Source organism: Malaclemys terrapin, chromosome 1 (genome assembly GCF_027887155.1).
Source record: "Malaclemys terrapin pileata isolate rMalTer1 chromosome 1, rMalTer1.hap1, whole genome shotgun sequence".
NCBI classification, from domain to species: Eukaryota; Metazoa; Chordata; order Testudines; family Emydidae; genus Malaclemys; species Malaclemys terrapin.
This window is the reverse complement of record NC_071505.1, coordinates 47,205,165-47,226,159: the sequence shown is the minus strand read 5'-3', so window position 1 is coordinate 47,226,159 and position 20,995 is coordinate 47,205,165. Positions and strand designations below refer to the sequence as shown.

Genomic DNA, 20,995 nt, shown 5'->3' with positions numbered 1-20,995 from the left:
TAGCAGGTATGTGGACTCAAAGACACAGGAGGTTCCTTCCAGTCCTATGTTTATAGTTGCATCACTATTCTACTGCCCATCATCCTCAAAGAAAGAGATCATAAAAGGAAATGTGGGCAAGCTCTGCATTGTACATATCACTTCCTCAATAGACATCAGAAGTTTGAAAAAACCAAAATAAAACCAATCTGCAGTTTGATATTAGTGAAAGATATTACTGGAATTATGCATAATTCAGAAGCACATGAGTTATCAAATTGTGCTCTAACAATTTTTAAAAATTGATGGAGGTTAACACAAAACTTATTAGAGTTTTTTATTTATTTTATTTTATTGGACTAGATTGTGACTTGGACTACATGTCTGTATATAGGCTATTATTCTGGGTAGGTGGGGCTACATACACACTATTCCTGAGGCAGAGTTGATTGGTGGGGAGGGCTGGGGAAATAGGCAGAGCCTGTGCTTTACCCCCTCCTCTCTCACATGCCAATGAACACACACACATTGATGACTAGTTCACCTGAGCCAGGCCAGCATGGAGGAAGGGAAGGAGTAGTTTAATGTTGGTACAGGCCAGCAACAAATCACAATTTCGCACACTCAAGCAAGAGGAATCAGGAGGAGGAACTGTTGCTCAGAAAAGTGGCTTGAGTCACAATGTTTTCTCCAAACTCACAATCTAGCACACTGTAAACTTGTATTTGGGAGCCAGTCCTATATGGTAATTGATCAACAGCTAAATCGCTGTATTGAACGATATATACAGGAAAATAATCAACTTACAGCATTTACTGCCATTATCTGATGCTGCGGAACAGCAATCAAAATGATTTGCTTTACCTGCGAAGTTTTCATTAAATAACTTAATATGTCATACTAGTCCATTATTATGTTCCATTCATTATTTCCTTTAAGACCAGAAATGTACACAAGGTAATATTTGACCCACCGCAGAAATGAAAAACAAAAAGCTCTGTACATGGATTGGAAATAAGGGAATAAAGTGGAGGTTTTCTGCCCACCTAACCATACAACTAACATCAAACTAAAGTCATTGTTTTAGGCGATAGCTTATCCAAACCTGATATTGCTATGAATGTCAGAACTTTTCAAGGCTTGAAGCTATTACTAATTTGATGCAGCAGTGTGAATGCAAGAAAACGATCACTGGGAGTTTCCTTTTTCAATTTAATAGGCATGAATAGTATCTGGATTATAAACCTCAAAGTCTCTTTTTGGAGAGTGAGAAGTGATAATCGTTATTGTATTGCAGCAGAAATCAACTAGTGTAAATATATGGGTATTCATAAATCAGTGGTTTCAAACAGCTACCAAAGCCTTTCAGAAATTATTCCTTTACTTTGCTACAGTTAAATTCACACTCAGACCATTTTTTAATATAATACAGTAGCAGGAATGAGTTATGCAAAATGGAAAATAAAGTATGAGAATGAGACGTTGAGGATTTTCAATGAAAGATAATTAAACCACCTCTCATTTACTTTGTATTAGATGCTAGGCGATGGGTAGTTTTAGGCATAAGAGGAAAGAAAACAGTATGTTCCATAAAAGACCCATAAGATTGGACACAATTTGGCTGGATAGTGTAAGTGCCTCCTTCCTTAATCCCTAGGCCAGGATTTTTAATTTCTGTTTACCTTCCAGCTGGAAAGGGTCACCTCATAAAATTAATAGGTGGCAAGTTTAAAACAAACAAAAGGAAGTACTTCTTCACACAACACACAGACAACCTGTGGAACTCACTGCCAGCAGATGTTGTGAAGGCCAAAACTATAACCGGGTTCAGAAAAGAATTGGATAAATTAATGGAGGATAGGTCGATCAATGGCTATTAGTGACAACAGTCAGGAATGTATCCCCATGTTCTAGGGGTCCCAAAACCGTTGACTTGTGTCAGATGCTGTGACTGGCAGGCAGAGGATGGATCACTCAATAATTGCCCTGTTCTTCTGGCATCAGCCTATATCAGAAGACAGGATACTGGCTAGATGGACCATCTAGTCTGAGCCAGGCTGGCAATTCATGTTTATGTTCTTCAATGCTGAGGCTCTAAAATGACTGACCACACGGGGATGTACATTGTATCGGTGGCATGATCATCTCTCCCCTCCTGTGGCAAATGCAGAGGTTGGGCACATAAGGGGACTGCCTCTGGACCGAAGCGCAGCAAACTCCAGCTGCACCAAAACTCTGTCCCGGCACCGACACGCGCGGGAACCAATCCCTGTCGCCGAGCATGCCGGCCCGCTGGTTTCGCCTTCCGCTGCTGCAGGCCCGGCAGCCCCAGTCCTCCGCGGGGCGATCGCTGCGCCCCCGTTCCCTTCCTTCTCCTCCGGCCTCGGCGGGGCTCGCTGCGGGATGGAGCGTGCGCGGTCAGAGCGCGGAAGCTGGGGGCAGCTCCTGGCGGGCGCGGCGCTCTCCGGGGCGGGGCTCCGGGCCAGCCGGGCTCCACCCAAGCCCAGGCTGCGCGGAGCCCAGCCGGAGGCAGCCACCAGCGGGCAGGGGGGCCCCGGAGGCAGCGCACCAGCGGAGCCGCCATGGGGCTGGAGAAGGAAACGGGAGACACGAAGATCTTCATGGCCGAGGACAGCTTCGGGCGCCCCGGCGGCCCCGCGCTAGCCGGCCCGGAGAAGCGGGCGGAGAACAGCCCCGACAGAGACCCGCATGGGCTGAACACCCACCTGAAGGTGAGGAGGGGGGGCGGGGGTTAGGGCTGCATTGGCGGCCACCTGCACGCCGCTCCCTGCTCGCCTCCTGGCCGCTGGCTCCTTGCAAAGCCGGGGGCTGCGTTCCCCCTTAGCCGCCACGCTGCAGCCCCCGTGGCCGGCATCGGGCCCCTTCCTCTCTCTCTCCCCAGGAGCCCGGGCCTAAGAATATGTTTTAACATACGTGCTGTTGTTTGAAACGGGGCAACACAAAAATCGCGGGGGGGGGGGGGTTGTCTCTGCCCGATCCCCCGTGAGCCCGGCCTACCCGCACACCTGTGCAGGTCAGGCTCAGGCTGAACTGAATTGTTACAAAGCGAACTTCCCTGGTGCGACCTCTAGCCAAAAGTCACTCTGCGCTGTAAAGCCCGGGGACAGGGGTATTTAACCAAGCCGAGTGCAACCTGCTCCGTTTCTTTCCCATCAGCAACAAAAACCCCAATATAGTTCCCTCTTCATCCCCAGCGTTGTATCATTGCAATTGCCGTTGGAGACAGAAGCTGATTTAGCTGGGGGGGTGTTTTTTCTGTCGTTCTAGCTAGGGTTTGAGGATGTCCTAGCAGAGCCTGCATCATTTCACTCCTTTGACAAAGTTTGGATCTGCAGCCACGCTCTCTTTGAGCTCAGCAAATACGCGCTGTACAAGCTCCTGACTCTATTCCTTGCTATCCCACTGGCTCTGGTTGCAGGAATTGTCTTTGCAGTACTCAGCTGTCTGCACATCTGGTGAGTAAATTTATTGCCTTCCTCCTGAAACATTAATATCCATATACAGTAAAGAAGTGCCTCTATAAATTCAGTCTCTGTGCACAAGGGAGAATGAACAATTCTTATGATGTTGCCATAGATCCTAACGAGTGATAGTCATCTCTACAGCTAGTAAATTTAGGCTGATTTGAGTATTTACTGTGTTTTTAAAGTGACAGTAATGAGCTTTCTGTGCCTGGGGTCCCCCATCTGTAACAATTTCTTCTACCCTGGGTCTGTCTTGTTTATTTAGTTTGCAAGCTCCTTGGGACATGGACTGTTTCTTACTTTGGATTTGTGCGGCGCTTAGCACAATGGGGCCCTGATCTTGGGTAGGGCCTCTAGAAGCTACTGTGATATAAATAATGATGATGATGATTTAGTTTATTGGACTATGCAGATTGCTTAATCATGTGTATTTAATATAAGGGCTTGACAGAGGTATTCTGCCAGCTGGGTAGGAGGGCCATGTTTCCCTCCTTCCCACTGCAACTTTTTCTCATCAGTTTGGCACCCAGTCCCCTACTCAGTCTTACTCAATTGAGCTAGCTACTCCTCCTTTCCCATGCCACCTTTGCTGAAAAAAATAACCGTAGGGTACATTTTATCTTTGCTATTGCCACTAAAGCTGCTGCCTCTGCCTTTGAACATGAGGCATGGTCATAACAAAGTGCAATGCAATGGACGGTGGGCACCTCCAGGAAAGGGACCCCCTGCTGAGCTCAGGCAGTCTGATCCTGGCCACACGCCCAGTTCCACAGGCAGACACAGTAGCTCTAGAAGCTCACAAGGAAGCTGATGTACTTTGTTACATTTTTGGCAATGGTTTGGAGAATCTTCAGAACAGAGAGGCAGCTAGATTGTGGAGGTGGATGGAAGGGGGAAAAATGGGGGCTGGAGATGAAAGGGCTACATAAGGGAAGTTGGGAATCCATCTGGCTGCCAAGGTAGGTGAAAGGAGTAGGATGACCAAGTGCCCAGTACCATGCCCACAAACCAAGATTTTCTTTACCTGCTAGTTTTAGACAAGATTTCCATTATCAGAACGTGTTTTCAGGCATGGATAGCTGGAGTTTAACAGTGAGACCTTTCGAGCTCTTTAAACATCTAAAGATGTTGTAGTCCAATAAACCCCAATTCATTAATACTGTTCTAGGTTTCTGTGCCACAGAAGCACCTCTTGTATAGACTTCCATGCGGTGGAATGCAGACATGAGTTTTACAGAATTAGGTCTCTGAAAATCAGTTACAGCGTCAAATCCTACTCATGTGAGTGATCCCCATTGACTTTAACAGGAGCTGCAGTGGCTCAGCGCTTCTCAGATAGAGGTGTCTAACCATAGGCACCCAGTTTTGAAGATTTTGGCCTCAGTCTCTTTATAGGCCTAATTATTTCCTTCACTAAAAAGTACAGAAGAGAACTTTCATTCTCATCTCCTGTTATACCCTGGGTGGGGAGTAGAAGAGTTAGCTACCCCTGGCTCCATTCCTACCCTATCCAGAATCATAGAATATTAGGGTTGGAAGAGACCTCAGGAGGTCATCTAGTCTAACCCCCTGCTCAAAGCAGGACCAACACCAACTAAATCATTCCAGCCAGGACTTTGTCATGCGGGCCTTAAAAACCTCAAAGGAGGGAGATTCCACCACCTCCCTAGGGAGACCATTCCAGTGCTTCACCACCCTCCTACTGAAATAGTGTTTCCTAATATCCAACCTACACCTCCCCCACTGCAACTTGAGACCATTGCTTCTTGTTCTGTCATCTACCACAGCTGAGAACGGCCTAGCTCCATCCTCTTTGGAATCCCCCTTCAGGTAGTTGAAGGCTCTATCAAATCCCCCCCTCACTCTTCTCTTCTTTAGACTAAATAACCCCAGTTCCCTCAGCCTCTCCTCGTAAGTCATGTGCCCCAGCCCCCTAATCATTTTCGTTGCCCTCCGCTGGGCTCTCTCCAATTTGTCCACATCCCTTCTGTAGTGGGGGGGACCAAAACTGGACACAATACTCCAGATGTGGCCTCACCAGTGCTGAATAGAGGGGAATAATCACTTCCCTCGATCTGCTGGCAATGCTCCTACTAATACAGCTAAATATGCCGTTGGCCTTCTTGGCAACAAGGGCACACTGTTGACTCATATCCAGCTTCTCGTCCATTGTAATCCCCAGGTCCTTTTCTGCAGAACTGCTGCTTAGCCAGTCGGTCCCCAGTCTGTACAGTGCATGGGATTCTTCTGCCCTAAGAGCAGGACTCTGCACATGTCCTTGTTGAACCTCATCAGATTTATTTTGGCCCAATCCTCCAATTTGTCTAGGTCACTCAATTTGTCTAGGCCAGGATCCAATTCTAGTAGGAGACAAAGACCAGCTAAATCCAGTTTTCCCACACCAGCTTCAACCCAAAATTAGTGAAGCTTGAGTCTCTGTAAAGGTCTGTGTAGCACTGTCTGCCCATTCCACATTCCTGGGAGCATGGATTTGAACGCAGCTGTGTTTCCAGGATCTGGTGATGGGGCAGGAGACCCCAGAGCTGGCATGGAGTGGAGGCATAGGGTTTCCAAACATATAGTACTGGCTTCTTTTGGAATCCCACTGGGCTTACGAACATACCTGCTGCTTGTTTTGTGGGTGGGAGGAGGGGAATTCCATTCAAACCCTCCTTCCCTGGAACGATTCCAGGAAAACTCCATTAACAGATTGCGAGTTCTCCCTCCCATGTAACTGGCTGCAGGAGGAGCTATCAGAGCCTCTATGCCTCAGTTTCTTCATCCATCAAATGAATTGAGCCAATTATACTGAGGGGTCTTTTATGAGGCTAAATTCCATGCTGTTTGTAAAACACTTCGAAGTCCTCAGATGGAAAGTGCTATAGACATGCAAAGTACTGTTGTTGCAACTATATTGGCACACTAAAAATCCACTTAGGCCTGGCCTGGCAATGCTCACTCACCTAGAACCCCCCAGGATTTCAGCAACAGTTGTGCACCCCAGATCTGAGAGCAGATTTTAGTTCTCGGTAGCTGGGATAACTTTAAAGAAAGATGCAGGATGTTATACATCATATAATGGGAGTGGGGAAGGCGAAAGAAGTAAATGAGAAAAATACCAACAGTGTGGTTTGATTTACACTTACTTTTTTTCCCCCTATTAAAAAGTAACACATTCTGGACCCTCCCTCATACTGGGTGCATTAAGCCAGTCTCCATAGTTACACTATCTGGTAAGAATGAGACAGTCTGAAACTGTGCCAATGCCAGCCAACAGTTTAGTGACCTGTATATGAGCTCCTTGGAGCAAAGTTACTTCTCTGCATTCCTTTGCCTGTAGTGATTTATTTCTCTCATGCTACAGACTATAAGTTGTGGAAAACTTGTCACACCAACTCTTAGAAGCTCCGTGTGAATATCCTGAGTAAACTTTAAAAAATATCTTTAAACTGGAGCTTGAATTTTCTGTTGAAGTGGATTGTTTTATGACTAGGTTGTGCTATGTCAATACCAGTGTTCCAAGTGATGCACTCAAAATTCTGACCCTTATTATAGATCAGGGATGAAATATTGCCCTGAGTTACATGTGTGCAACCACCTAGAAGTGTAAGTCATGTATAACTCATGGCAGAATTTGGCCCTACACTTTTTTTCTAAAAATGTCCTGGTGATTGTTCATTAAGGTTCTAACCATGAGAAAAGCTGAGGACTTGCAACTCCCTCTGGGGAACCTTCCATGCTAGTGTAGCATGCACAGATATCCTCTCCCAGGTTGCAAAGCAAAGTTCCCCTCTGCCCGTGTAGAGATTTCCAAGACCGAGCAAGCTTCATGCCTTGACCTCATTTGGAGCTGCGGGTGCTTGGCATTATTCTGTATCACGGCCTGAATTTCCATCCATCACTTGCTACGGTGCACAGTCAATGACCAAGATGCAAAGAAGTGGACATCTGTCACCTTTCACATTTCTCTTTTATGGCTTATAGCAGTGGTACTCAACCTTGATGACCACAAAATCATGAGTGCTGAAAAGCCACATCCACACTGAATTAATGGAATCAGAGAGCCACTGAACAACTGTCCTGACATTGTGTTGTCTCCATATGAGAGTTGTCTGTCCCACCTCTCTACTCACTTTTTGGCTGCAGGGAATGAAAAGGAAGAGATGTTGTTTCTCTCTCTGTCTTTCCCTCCCCACCAACCAGTTTGTAGGGAGTGGATCTTTGAGGTTCTAGTCTGTTGGTTCACATATTACATTCCACATTGGACAGCAGGGAGACTTCTTGTGACTCCCTATTGAGTCTTATCAACACCTCTGTTATGAGTCTTCACTATCACTTTGATTATATTCTAAGCCAATGGGTTTGATTTACTGCTGGGAACTATGGCTGTGTGTTCCCACTAGGCACACCTGCACTGCATCTCGGCGCAAACCTCCCAGCCCACAAACTCTCACTTGCGGGGCTCATGCTAGCACTGTAAAAATAGCTGGGTATATGTTACAGCTTTGGCTGGAGGGGGCTTGAGACCCCGAGCTCCTCCCCCAGCCATTACCTCGACGCACCGTCTACATAGCAATTTTTAGAGCACTAGCGCAAAACTGTGGACCCAAGCTGGGAGCCTTGCTCTCAGATGCATTGGGGACATACCCACTGCTCTGAGGGGAGTTTGAGAGGCTCAAACTGCCTGCAGCCCACTCCACTGTAGAGCCTGGAGCAATCCTTTTACCCCCAGAAAGTAGGAGGCAGCCAAGGAAAGGATTCTTCCAGAATACCTGTGCGGGGCAGCAGTAAGACATCTCCCCTGAAGGGCAGATTCTGTTACTATTACTGCTGCCCTTGCCAGTGGTTCTGCCCAAGGATTGCAGCTTTACCACGGCCTGTCCATTAGGGGTGATTTCCTTCTCCCCCTACCCCACTCCTGATGCAGCTTCCCCCATAGGATTTGGGGTGAAGGTTTAAATTGCACTAGATTATTCAGATAATGTAGAGAAAATCATAAGCGACTCATGGAAAATTAGTGAACAGAAGAGGAGGCACAATTTATCTAGCAAATGACATGCAGCACACTATATGCTATAGTCATAATAAATTGTATACACAGTTGAACTGTACATAACCATAGCCACACTTTAGAGTGTAGCATACCCTCTTATACTACATGCATATTATTCCAGTAGCATTCAAAGCTCTATATGGTATGTACGTTACTTGCTGTTTCAGCAGAGACAAAGAAAGGGAAGGTTTTAGAAGAACTATTCTTGTTTAAATCCATCTGGGTTAGCTGAGAGTGCAGCATAGACATATTAGTATTCTGTTTGCATTGTTGGACTTGATTTGATAATGGCTGAGAACCCAAGCAGACAAACATTTAGTATTGCTCTATGGCACAGCCTTTTAGAAAAGCACTTTAAAATCACAGTTCAACATTACATAAATCATTTCTACGTTGTTTTTATCTACACTGAACACCCTTTTAAATGACTTCTAGCTTACTGAAATGCCTGCATAAATGAAGATAGGTCACATCCCTTTAGCACAATGTACACCATATGTTGCTTCTCAACATAGCCAAACTCCCATTTTTCTGAAAGTTTTAAATGTCTCTGAAACCTTTTTGGTTAAATAAGATTCCATTGTTGTTAATAAATGTAATCAAGCATTGACTGGCAAATCCATTATTCTATACTAGTAGTAGTAATCCTCAAATCTTCTCCTTTCTAGGATTGTGATGCCTTTTGTAAAGACCTGCCTCATGGTCTTGCCTTCAGTGCAGACTGTATGGAAGAGTGTGACGGGTGTTCTTATTGCACCGTTATTTCATAGCCTAGGCCGATGCTTTGCTACAGTCAATATACGCCTGGACCAAGAGTAAACATCAGGGATACAATTCTGCTGTAGTCTTAGATGGTGGTATGCTTCTTTGCTAATGTAACATAGCTACACTTATCATTCATTCCAAAACTGTTGGGATTAAACTAGCTGGTTTAAAATGGGGATACATTATTTAAAAAAAAAATCATTTACTTTCAGGGGATCAATTTAAGACTATTTTCATATCTAACTATTTTAAACAGAAAAAATGTGGGTATTTTGGCAACACTTTATTTTAATGGTACATTGATTGCCAGGTTGCAGAAAAATTCATGTGGAGGTATATGTGACCACCACAATAGGATCATAGAAAATTGCTGTGGCAGGTGGTGTTACTCGGAATACTAATGAAATTAGTAATGATGTGATATACTGGGCCAAACTCACTTCTAGGGTTTCAGAGATGGGTCTGGCTCACTATTCAGCATAATACATGGAAGGTTGTATGCTCAGTTCTCATTGTCAGCAGGAGTTGTGCCTGCAACTCCCTGCATGATACAGTACTGTTGTGCATGGGTAATATTCATTCAGCTCCCATTACTGCTTTGTAAATCTGCCATATATCAATGGAGAAGAGTTCCCCAAAGTTTACCCCTTAAAATAAAGTGTTAGCTAATGGTTTGAGACAATCAGCTAATCTATATATTTTATTTAATGAGATTTTAATTTTGCTGTATATTTTGTATTTATGTAAATGTTACTTTATCAGTTTTCCTTGAAGCATTATTTCTAAAGGATTTGTATACTTGCGGAATTATTATGCTGAAGAAGTTTGACACTGCAGAAGATTAAATGAGATTGGTGAGATTTTACTGACTAGATTACGCAGATCTTTGGAAATGCTGTTGTGCAATTCAAATATACCAAGTATATATTTTTTTCGTAATTGAATGTAAAAGCAGTGCACACAAATGTTTTCATACAAGATTATGCAAAAGAGTTTGAAATATATGTTTATGAGAATTGTTCATTTTTTTAATTAAAAACAGGCTGTAATAAATGCAACCTTGCCTATCTCTGTGTATTATCAGCAACATTGTGATATTTAAAATAATATACACTATTCTCACACTTTGATTAAGTGGAAAGCATTCTCTCTTATTTCAAGAAAGTGGACATATTTAGTATGCTTGTCCAGTTCTCTCCACACATTTAATTGACTCTGGTAAATGCTTATTTATTACTTTTAAAGTCTAACTATAAAGGATAGTTTTCCCTCCTGCACTTAATACAGCTTTATAAACCAGAATAGCGTGTAAACAAAGGTACATGAAAATTATATTGATCTTTTGATGGGGTACATGCTACTGATTTATATAAATGCAGATGAACAAATTACAACTGTAAAATGTTTATAATATGTTGCAATATGTTTTCCTCTGAAGCAATGTCATGCATTCCTTATCATATATGAGGTATGTAATAAAATAATAAATTAGCTTTTTCTATTTTTGGTAGCCCAATTTACTCAGTCATCTTTTTTTGTCTTGGTTCGATGACCAATATTTAAATCATTTTAAAAAACTTTTCTTTTAAATGAATGTAGGATACTTGTGCAACTTTACACTAACATATGGTAGGAAAAAGATGATGTAAATGGACACAGCTCCACTGATCTTGGTGATGTTTCACCCACTTACAATAGTAGAGAATTTGTCTCCCTATGTAAGATTTAGAACCACTCGTAAGTTCAAACTTAGCAAGTAAGACAGACTAATTTCTTCTAAAATCATGTTAATATTCTCTAAAATAGACTTCCCATTGAGGTACTTTGGCTACATGCCAAATGATTTTTTGGGGAATAAAATAGTACACAAATTTCATAGCATATGAAACAGAGCTTTATTTAATGAGCTGCAAAACATTCTCATTCGCCACTCAGTAGTAAACGAGCTAGTATACATTATGTAGTCTTTGTACTTCAAAAATGCACTTTTTCCATAGGTAGCAATTGGAGATGGACTCAAACCAAAGTTCTAGAACTGCACACTTTCACGTTCAAATCTGGATCTTAATACACATAGCTGGTCTCTATTGCGCTAGTCAGAAATTCCCACCCCCTCCCAATTAAAATTTTCAATGAAAATATGTTCTTCATATTTTTACCTGCATATTTTTCAAAAAAAAAAAAAGTCCATTTTGTAGAAAAAGCTATTTTGCATCAAAAAGGTTTTGTCAGAAAATTGGTGACGAGCTGTAGTCCTTATCTTTGAAATGTGCTGAACCAGTACCCTATCAATGAATAGCACTAAGCTTTGAGGAAGTTCAGCTCTGGATCCAAACTTTATGATTGAGGCCTAGTGACAACTGATTTGCTCTTGGTCACATGCTAATGGATACGTGCATTCTTAAAAATAGCTTGCTGAAGTCAGCAGGGCTCTAAACTGCCAAAGAGACTGATCTGGGTTGGGTCTGTCTTAGATTTTGGCCAGTCTGTACATTATTCATCACTAATTGATTTTTTTCACCATTACTGTAACTACATCACAAGACAAAAGCAAGCTTGTAATGAAGAACATCTCATTAAGGAAAGTATATATAGTTATAAGCTGTCCTGTTTTTTCTATTTTAGGACCAATAACTTTCTCTGGAGCAGGTATACCTCTGCTTGTAAAAGTGTTGCTTCCATCCTTAAAAAAACTGTCAGGTTTTGGGTTTTCTTTGGTCATGTAAAATGTATCTTCTAAATTTTGAAAGATCAGTGTTATGAAAAAGGAGGAAAGAATCATAGAAATGTAGGACCTAAGTTCCCTCTAAGGTGCACACCTGCGCAGCCATGCAGAGGCCACCAAGAGCTGTCACCTAACTCCCCCAGCCCCAGGGCTGCAGCATGGTGAGAAGAGACACCTCTCCCTCCGAGTTCCAGGGCTGCAACGGGGAGAGAGGACTCCCACAGCCCAGGGGCTGTGGTGGGGAGAGGCGTCTTTCCCCCAGCCCCAGAGCTACTGTGGTGGGGAGAGGTGCCCCTCCCCCAGCCCAGACCTACTGTGGTGGGGAGAGGCTCTCCCCCAGTCCAGGTGCTGCTGCAGGGAGAAAGAGCTAGGGGGAGTCCTCTCTCCCCACCACAGCCTCAGGACAGCTTGCATCCCAAACCCCTTATCCCTGGCCCCACTGCAGAGCCGGCACCCCCAGCCGGAGACTTCAACCCTCTGCCCCCACTCTGAGCCCCCTCCCACACTCTGAACCCCTCATCTCCATCCCCACTCCAGAGCCCAAACTCCCAGCCAGAGCCTTCACCTCCTGCACCCCAACTCTCTGCTCCAGCCCTGAGCCCCCTCCCACACTCCAAACCCCTTGTCCCCACCCCCGCCACACATCATCTCCATACAGTATTGGTGCACATAGCAAAATTCATTCCACACATGGATGGGAAAAATTAGAGGGAACATTGTGTAGGACTGGAAAGGACCTTGATAAGTCATGTAATCAGTCCCCAGCAGTGAGGCAGGATCAAGTATTATCTAGACCATCCCTAACAGGTGTTTGTCTAACCTGTTCTTAAAACCTCCAGTGACAGAGATTCCACAGCCTCCCTAATTAATTTGTGCGAGTGCTTAACTACCCTTACAGTTAGGAAGTTTTTCCTAATGTCTAAGAGAAATCTCCCTTACTGCAATTTAAGCCCGTTACTTCTTGTCCTGTCCTTAGTGGTTAAGGAGAACAATTTGTCACCCTCTTTATAGCAACCTTTTACATACCTGAAGACTTAGCATGTCTCCTCACAGTTTTTTCTTCTCGAGACTAAACACAAACACTTTTTAGATCTTTCTTCATAGGTCATGTTTTCTAGATCTTTAATCATTTTTGTTACGCTCTTTTGGACTTTCTCCAATTTGTCCTCATCTTTCCCAAAGTGTGTTGCCCAGAACTGGACACAATACTTCAGCTAAGGCCTTGTGGGTGCTGAGTAGAATGGAAGAATTACTTCTCATGTCTTGCTTACAACATTCCAACTACTACATCCCAAAATGATTTTTGCTTTATTTGCAACAACATTACCCTGTTGACTCCTATTTAATTTGTGATCCATTATAATCCCCAAATCCTTTTCTGTAATACTCCTCCTAGGCAGTCATTTCCCATTTTGTATTTGTGCAATTGATTATTTCTTCCTAAGTGTCATGCTTTGCAGTTATCACTGAAATTCATCCTACTTATTTCATACATTTTTTCCAGTTTGTCAATATCAAGTTCTAATCCTGTCCTGAATAGAATCAGACCCAGGACTGATCCCTGTGGGACCTCGCTTGATATGCCCTTCCAACTTGATTGCAAACTATTGGTAACTGCTCTCTGAGTCTGCTTTTCCAACCAGTTGTGCACACACCTTATAGAAGGTTGATCCAGGCTATATTTCTCTAGTTTGTTTATGAGACAGTATCAAAAACTTTACTAAAGTTGAGATATATCTCATCTACTGCTTCCCCCGCCCCCCTTCACAAGGTTTCTTATCCTGTCAAAGAAGGATTTTAGGTTGGTTGGGCATGATTTGTTCTTGATAAATCTATGCTGACATCATTTTATTTTCTTCTAAATGCTTACAAATTTATTGTTTGATTATTTGCTCAATTATCTTTCCAGATATGCAAGTTAAGTTGACAGTCTATAATTCCCTGCATTATCCTTGTTTTCCTTTGTGTAGATAGGTACTATATTTTCCCTTTTCCAGTCTTCTGGGATCTCTCCTATCCTCCACATGTTCTCAGTGATAATTGCTAATGACTCAGAATCTCTTCAGCCAGTTCCTTATGTATTCTAGGCTGTATATCAGGCCCTGCAGACTTGAAGACATCCAACTTGTGTACGTAATTCTTAACTTGTTCCTTTCCCATTTTAGCCTGAGTCTACCCCATTTACATTGATGTTTGTTATGTTAGAAGTCCAATTACTGCAAACTTTCTTAGTGAAAACTGAAACAACAAATGGCATTTTGGCCATTGCTGCATTTTCTGTTGTTATTTTACAAACATGTGAGAAGCAAGAGGAAGACCAAGGGCAGGGTAGGCCCATTACTTAATGAGGAAGGAAAGATGTTTTCTTACCATTTATGTACCTAGCTAGTTTAATCTTTTTTTTTTTTTTTTGCCTTGGCCTTTCTAATTTTGCCCCTACATTGAGGGTTTTTTTATATTCTTCCTTTGCAATTTGACCTAGTTTCCACTTTTTTGTAGGACTCTTTTTTGGGTTTCAGATCATTTAAGATCTTCTTGTTAAGCCAAAGTGGTCTCTTACCATACTTCCTATCTTTCCTATGCATTGGTTAGTTTGCTCTTTGCCCTCAATAATGCCTCTTTTAAAAAAAACTGCCAACTCTCCTGAATTCTTTTTTCCCTTAGACTTGTTTCCCATGGATCTTACCTACCATCTCCCTGAGTTCACTAAAGTCTGCTTTCTTTAACTCCACTATCTTTATTCTGCTGCTTTCACCCTATCATTCCTTAGAATCATGAAGTCTTATAATTTCATGATCATTTTCACCCCAGCTGCCTTCCACCTTCAAATTCGCAACCAGTTTCTCCCTGTTTGTCAGAAATAAATCTAAAAGAGCCTCTCCCCTAGTTGCCTTCTCCACCTCAATAAAAAGTTGTCTCCAGTGCATTCCAAGGACTTGTTGGATAATCTGTGCCCAGATGTATTATTTTTCCAATAGATGGCTGGGTAGTTGAAGTCCCCCATCACCACCAAATCCTGTGTTTTGGATGATTTTGTTCATTGTTTAAAAAAAAGTCTCCTCCACCTCTTCTTCCTGGTTAGGTGGTCTATAGTAGACTCCTAACATGACATCATCCTTTTTTTTTTTTTTGCCCTTTTGTCCTTACCCAGAGACTTTCAACAGTTCTGTCTCCCATTTTAATCTCAACCTCAGTGCAAGTGTATACATCTTTGATATACAAGGCAATACCTCTTCCCTTTTTTCCCCTACCTGTCCTTCCTGAACTAGCTGTATCCTTCTATACCAATATTCCAGTCATGTGAATTATCCCACCCAGTCTTTGTGATGCCAATTATGTCGTAATTGTGATTATTCACTATTTCTAGTTCTTCCTGTTTATTCCCCATATTTCTTGTATTAGTATTCAAAGATCTTTATTTGACTCCCCCTCTATATTCCTACATGTCTCTCCTTTGTCCCTGCTATAATTGCCCATATTCTCCCCAGATTCTGACCCTTTGCCCAGGTCTCCATGTTTTGGACTTACCTGTGGGTTTCTGCCTCTCCTGTCCCTGTCAAACCTAGTTTAAATCCCCACCTCACTAGGTTAGCCAGTCTGTATCCAAAAATACTTTTCCCCTTCCTTGATAGGTGGACCCCATCTCTGCTCAGCAGTCCTCAGAACAGCATCCCACAGCTGAGGAAGCCAAAGCCTTCCTGGTGACACCATCCACATAGCCAACCACGTGAACTGGAGGAAAGATACAGACACCACCCAGTACCTGGTTACTGGTGTGAATCTGCCCCAGGCCAATTATCCTTCCATTATGCCTTGCACATATTAGGCCAAAATCTGCTCTCAGATACACAAGTATAAATTCAGAGAGATGCCATTGACTTCAGTGGAGTTATTGCAAATTTATAGCTGTATACCTAAGAAGAAGAGTGGTCCCGTGGTTAGAGAACTAGCCTGGACCTAAGAAGACCTGGATTACAGCCTTCACAGGCTTCCTATTTTCAGCAAGTCATATAGGTCACCAGATCATCAGCTGTCAATTGTTATAGCTCTATTTGACAGCTGTGAAGCCAGGCAGCGAAAGTAAAAGGCTATGGATGCACATCTCATAGAATCATAGCAGTGTAGTTTGGAAGGGACCACAAGAGGTTATCTAGTCCAATCCCCGCACTCAAGGCAGGTTTCATCGAGCTAGCACAAGCATAAACAGCAGGGTAGCTGTGCTAGCATGGGTAGCGGCCTCCTGAAGTACAGCTTAATAATGTCCATGGGGTTCAGGTGGGTTCGTGCTCACACGGCTCTACCATGCCTATGCTATTGAGGCTATACTACTATTTATATTTGTCTAGCTCATTGAGAACTAGCACGAGTATGTGTATGCGAGCAGGGCTGTTGTGCCCCCCAGCTCATAGTGTAGATGTAGCTTAAAAGGATGGATCCTCTGACCCATTGACTTCAACTGATCTGTGACAGTTTAAACCAGCTGAGGGTCTTCCACTTAGGTTTTCTTAGCCTCACTTCCCATCTGCAGAATGGAGATAATAGTACTTTCCTTGCTCACAAGTGTGTTGGGAGGATAAAGACATTAAAGATTATTGTAATGGGGTACAAATAAGTACCTTAGATAGATTTATATTTATGAATTGTCAGTTTAGCTCTGCTAGGGAAATAATTTCAGAACCATGTTTTACATGCGGAGAGTATTCTTATTTAAAAAGCATAACTAACCTTAATTTGTCTTATTCTATATTTGTCCTTTAATATACAGAGGGCTTTAACCGACCTCCTCACATGAGTTGTTTAACATGGTCCTTTGCATCTGAGTTATTGTAAAACAAATATTTTACTGTTGCATGTAGAAAGAGGTTGTTACATTTCTATCTTCCCCCCACCCCATGTGTTGTTTAATAAAACTGAGTTTGAAAGAAATCCTAACAGGAATGTTGATTTATGATTAAATAAAAACCCCTTCCCTTCTCCCCCCCCCCCCCCCACCCTCCGCCTAATGAGTATACTTAGGCACACACCGATTTTTTCAGAGATAGCTGAAAAGTTCAGGACACTCCTGCAGTTCTGGCGCATTGGACCACACACTTATATCTTGTAGAAGCCAAAAAATGATAACACCATTATTTGTACTGGGTGTGATCTTCCCCCACCTGCAGGGATAAACTGTTGCTGTAAAGTCACATGAACTCTCTTTTTTAAAAATACATGTTGAAAAAGAACAGTCTTTGAGAAAAACAAGTAGAACAAGGTCATACACTGGACACTTCCACCAATATTGTACACTAACAGAGTGAGCATAAGAAAGTTAGAGCTAACTGCAAGAAGTTACAGTAAATGCACTCAACCTACAATTATAAAAGAGGTGGCAAGTGAGGTGCTGTAGATGCACATTATGTTCTAGCTAAATCACCACAGCTAATGCCTATTTACTGATTTCAAACCCAGCAATTGGCAGGCCACCTAGTCTTCAGCTGAATGGAATGAATATGGTTATGCCATAAGTGTTTTAATACAAGAATAGATTCCCCCTGGAGAAGTTTGTACCTAAATGAGCCTTAAGTAACTACTGTAAGGCTTTAATTGACTATTACTCTGACCTTGAACAACACAGAGTAATCACTTGGCTAGAGATAGGTATAAAATACAGTTTCCCATTATGCAATATATCCTCCTCCCATTGAAGTCAATGGGACTTTTGCCACTATCTTCAGTGGAAATGGGAACTTCCCTGTCTGTATTCATTACTTTGAACCTGACCCAAGACAACATGGTATTTCTAGCTATTAAGAAAAAGAGAGAACTCTGCAGCAAACCTGACAAAAATATCCCTATATTTTGGCCTGCTTGTGAGAGTGCCTAGAAAATGTACTTTTTTCCTTGGAGAGATTTCTCCATCAAAAACAAAAACCTTTCTGCTTCCCAGAATAATTGTGTGTTCCAGTCAAGGTGATGCTGACAGTTATCAGTGAAATACAGCTTATTTTGTCAGTTTGACTCAATCTGAATACTATCAATACCAAGTATTTGTAGACCAGCAAAGACTTGATGATATAGTGCAAGCACTGAATGAAGTGTTGAAGGAAGCTATAAGACCAACATGGATTAGCCAGTTGCATTATATAATTCATGCTACAGCAACTGTAGCGGCTCATCAGTTTATCATCAAGCCAGCAGAGGATGTGAACCAACAGAAAAGTTGCTATATTCAAAAACCTCCATGGAAATGAAGGTTAAACAAGAAGATTAAGCTGTTACATCACAATATCAGCCTATTGGATGAATTTGGGGGGAAAAAAGTTAAAAATAAAACAGAAGCAAACAGCCCTGGAGATGAAATATGAATGAAAGGGATGTGAGAGTTGTGAAGGAACAATGTAAACAAAAACTGACCATACTGAGTCACAGACTTGAAAAATATTCAGCACGAAGCTGTCAATGTCAAGAGAACAGACACTCCATGAGAGACCACAGAGATTCTTTGATTAGATCAACATTAAAAGCAGAATAGGAAAATGTAGAGAGACAATCAATAATGTGGAAGAGTTTCAGTGCTACTGGAAGGAACTCTGGTCAAAGGATGTACAATATAATCCAAAAATGTAGAAAACACACAATAAAGGAACACACAGGAATATCAAAGAAAGAAATAGATACTGACAGGAATTAAAAACTGGAAAGCACCCAGACCAGGTGGGGTGCATGGATTCTGGCTGAAATGCCTACCAACTCTCCATGATTGTTTACCTGAACAACTTAATAAATGTTTGAAGAACAGCTGTCCAAGATGGATGGTGATGGGGAGAACAGTCTTTATATAAAAAGAAGGCCATAGACTGATCACGTTTACCAACTGTGTGGACATTTCTAATGGCTATTCTGTCCAAGAAGATCTGAATAGTGCTAGCTCCTGAGCAAAAAGGCTGCACAGAAAACATGAAAGGTACAAAAATGACCTCAGACTGAACGGAAGGATCACAGAAGAGGCAAAACAAAAAAAGAAAAATGTAGAGATGGTGTGGATAGACTACCAAAAAGCACATGACAGCATCCCACGTTCATGGATAATTAAGACACTGAAAATGCACAAAGATTATTTCCTTTCTGCAGCAATCTCTGGTTAACTGGAACATTCGACTCATCCTGGAAGGGTGTCTCATTGATGAGGTCCAAATTAAAGGCGGAATCTTTCAAGGGGATTCCTTATCTCTAATGCTGTTCATGGCAGCAATGCTCCTGCTGTCATGGATGCTCCATGAGATAAATTGTGGTTATCATATCACCTAGGAGCAACTACCAGTTAACCATTTGTTATACACAGATGGTTTGAAACTATATGGATGGTCATAAAAGGAGATACAGAAATTGATGACTTGTAGAAAAGTTTGGTGAAGATATAAAGCTATGGATTGACTTGGCGAAATGCGTGTCTGCATCTGTAGAGGGGCACACTGGTACAGCCAGAAGGCATACAAGTTAACAAAGATACTATCCAAGATATCTCTCAGCATCATAGCCCCTACAAACACCTTGGAATCAGGGAACTGTCAGAGCTACAACATAAAGAAGCCAAAGAAGAAGTTAGGAAAATAATATTACTCTAAGAACAAAATTCTGCTCAAAGAATTTGATCCAAGCTAGCAATATGTGGGCGATATAAGTAGTACAGTACAAAACCAGAGTACTCTAGTGGAAACAAGAGAAGAAAACATCTGACATCCAAACAAGAAAGCTCCTGGTGATGCATAAAGTATAATGAATATCAATCAAGACTTGGGCAGGATGTACATAGGACAATGTGATGGGGGGAAAGCCTGCTATCTCTGGAGGAAGCAATTGACAATGAAGAATATCACATCAAAATATATGAGGAGTCAGCCAGAGTTTAAGATGATCTGGTCTTGATAACAAGTGACTGGTGAGCCTGCATTCCAGCTCAAGGAAAGACTTGAGAGATTTACACAGAAATCAGTGCACAGATAATGGAAAAAGATCAAACCCATTAGTGACTGAAGATTAACAAACTCTTAGCTTGTAGGATACCTCAAAAGAGAGACAGGGAGCCTCATTATCAGTGCACAAGAACAGTCTTTAAAGCTTAACTACGTTTGAAACAAAATTGACCAACAGAATTGCTTCCCTAACTGCAGAACATGTTCTGAAAAGGAAGAGCCAGTGGAACAGGTATTCAGCACCTGCATGAACCTGGCTGGGAGGGTCTATATGAACAGACACAATGAGATCACCAAGTATCTCCATTGGAGCCTCTGTGGCAAGTACAGATTTGAATGAAGCATGTGGTATTATGATCACTGAACTCATAGTGCTGTAGAGAATGAAGAGGCTAAGATTTTATGGGATCTAGCCAGTGTCACAGACCATGCAGGGCAGGCAAGCAGGCCGGATATAGTTGTAAACAACAACAGAGGGTCCTGTGGCACCTTTGAGACTAACAGAAGTATTGGGAGCATAAGCTTTCGTGGGTAAGAACCTCACTTCTTCAGATGCAAGGCATTTGTTCCCACATGAACAAATGGACTTTTTCCTCTGCCAAAATTGGGAGGAAAATTGGGAGGAAGGCATCTGAAGAAGTGAGGTTCTTACCCACGAAAGCTTATGCTCCCAATACTTCTGTTAGTCTCAAAGGTGCCACAGGACCCTCTGTTGCTTTTTACAGATTCAGACTAACACGGCTACCCCTCTGATAGTTGTAAACAAGAAGACCAACAAGACCATGTTAATTAATATTGCATTACCAGTAAGCAGAAACAGCAAAAAGGAACAAGGAGAAGATAGTGAAGCATGAAGAACTCTGCTATGAAGTGGAACCATTATTGAAAACTAGAACAAAGATGATCCCAGTGATAATTGGAGGACTTGGAGCAATCCTTAAGGGTATGAATGAGCAGCTCAAGAACACATTATGCGTGCAAGACATGATCAGTGTCCTCCACAAGAAAGTGCTTTTAGGCACTGTGAGAATTT

The 20,995-nt window shown here is 42.3% G+C and overlaps 1 protein-coding gene across 1 annotated transcript; it reads left to right on the top strand.

Annotated features, from left to right (window-relative positions):
• The first annotated feature begins 2,445 nt into the window (after positions 1-2,445).
• CAV2 (caveolin 2) lies at positions 2,446-16,933 on the top strand. Its single transcript, XM_054023733.1, has 3 exons — positions 2,446-2,711; positions 3,268-3,455; positions 9,186-16,933. Exons 1-3 carry the CDS (start codon positions 2,562-2,564, stop codon positions 9,334-9,336), a joined length of 489 nt encoding a protein of 162 aa, XP_053879708.1. The 5' UTR covers positions 2,446-2,561; the 3' UTR covers positions 9,337-16,933.
• The last annotated feature ends 4,062 nt before the right edge of the window (positions 16,934-20,995 follow it).

Excerpts from the sequence above, each read along its gene's own strand:
- CAV2 (XM_054023733.1), top strand. The coding sequence starts at position 2,562 with ATGGGGCTGGAGAAGGAAACGGGAGACACGAAGATCTTCATGGCCGAG. Across the intron at positions 2,712-3,267 it reads GGCTGAACACCCACCTGAAG|CTAGGGTTTGAGGATGTCCT; the intron begins GTGAGGAGGGGG and ends CTGTCGTTCTAG. Across the intron at positions 3,456-9,185 it reads CTCAGCTGTCTGCACATCTG|GATTGTGATGCCTTTTGTAA; the intron begins GTGAGTAAATTT and ends TCTCCTTTCTAG.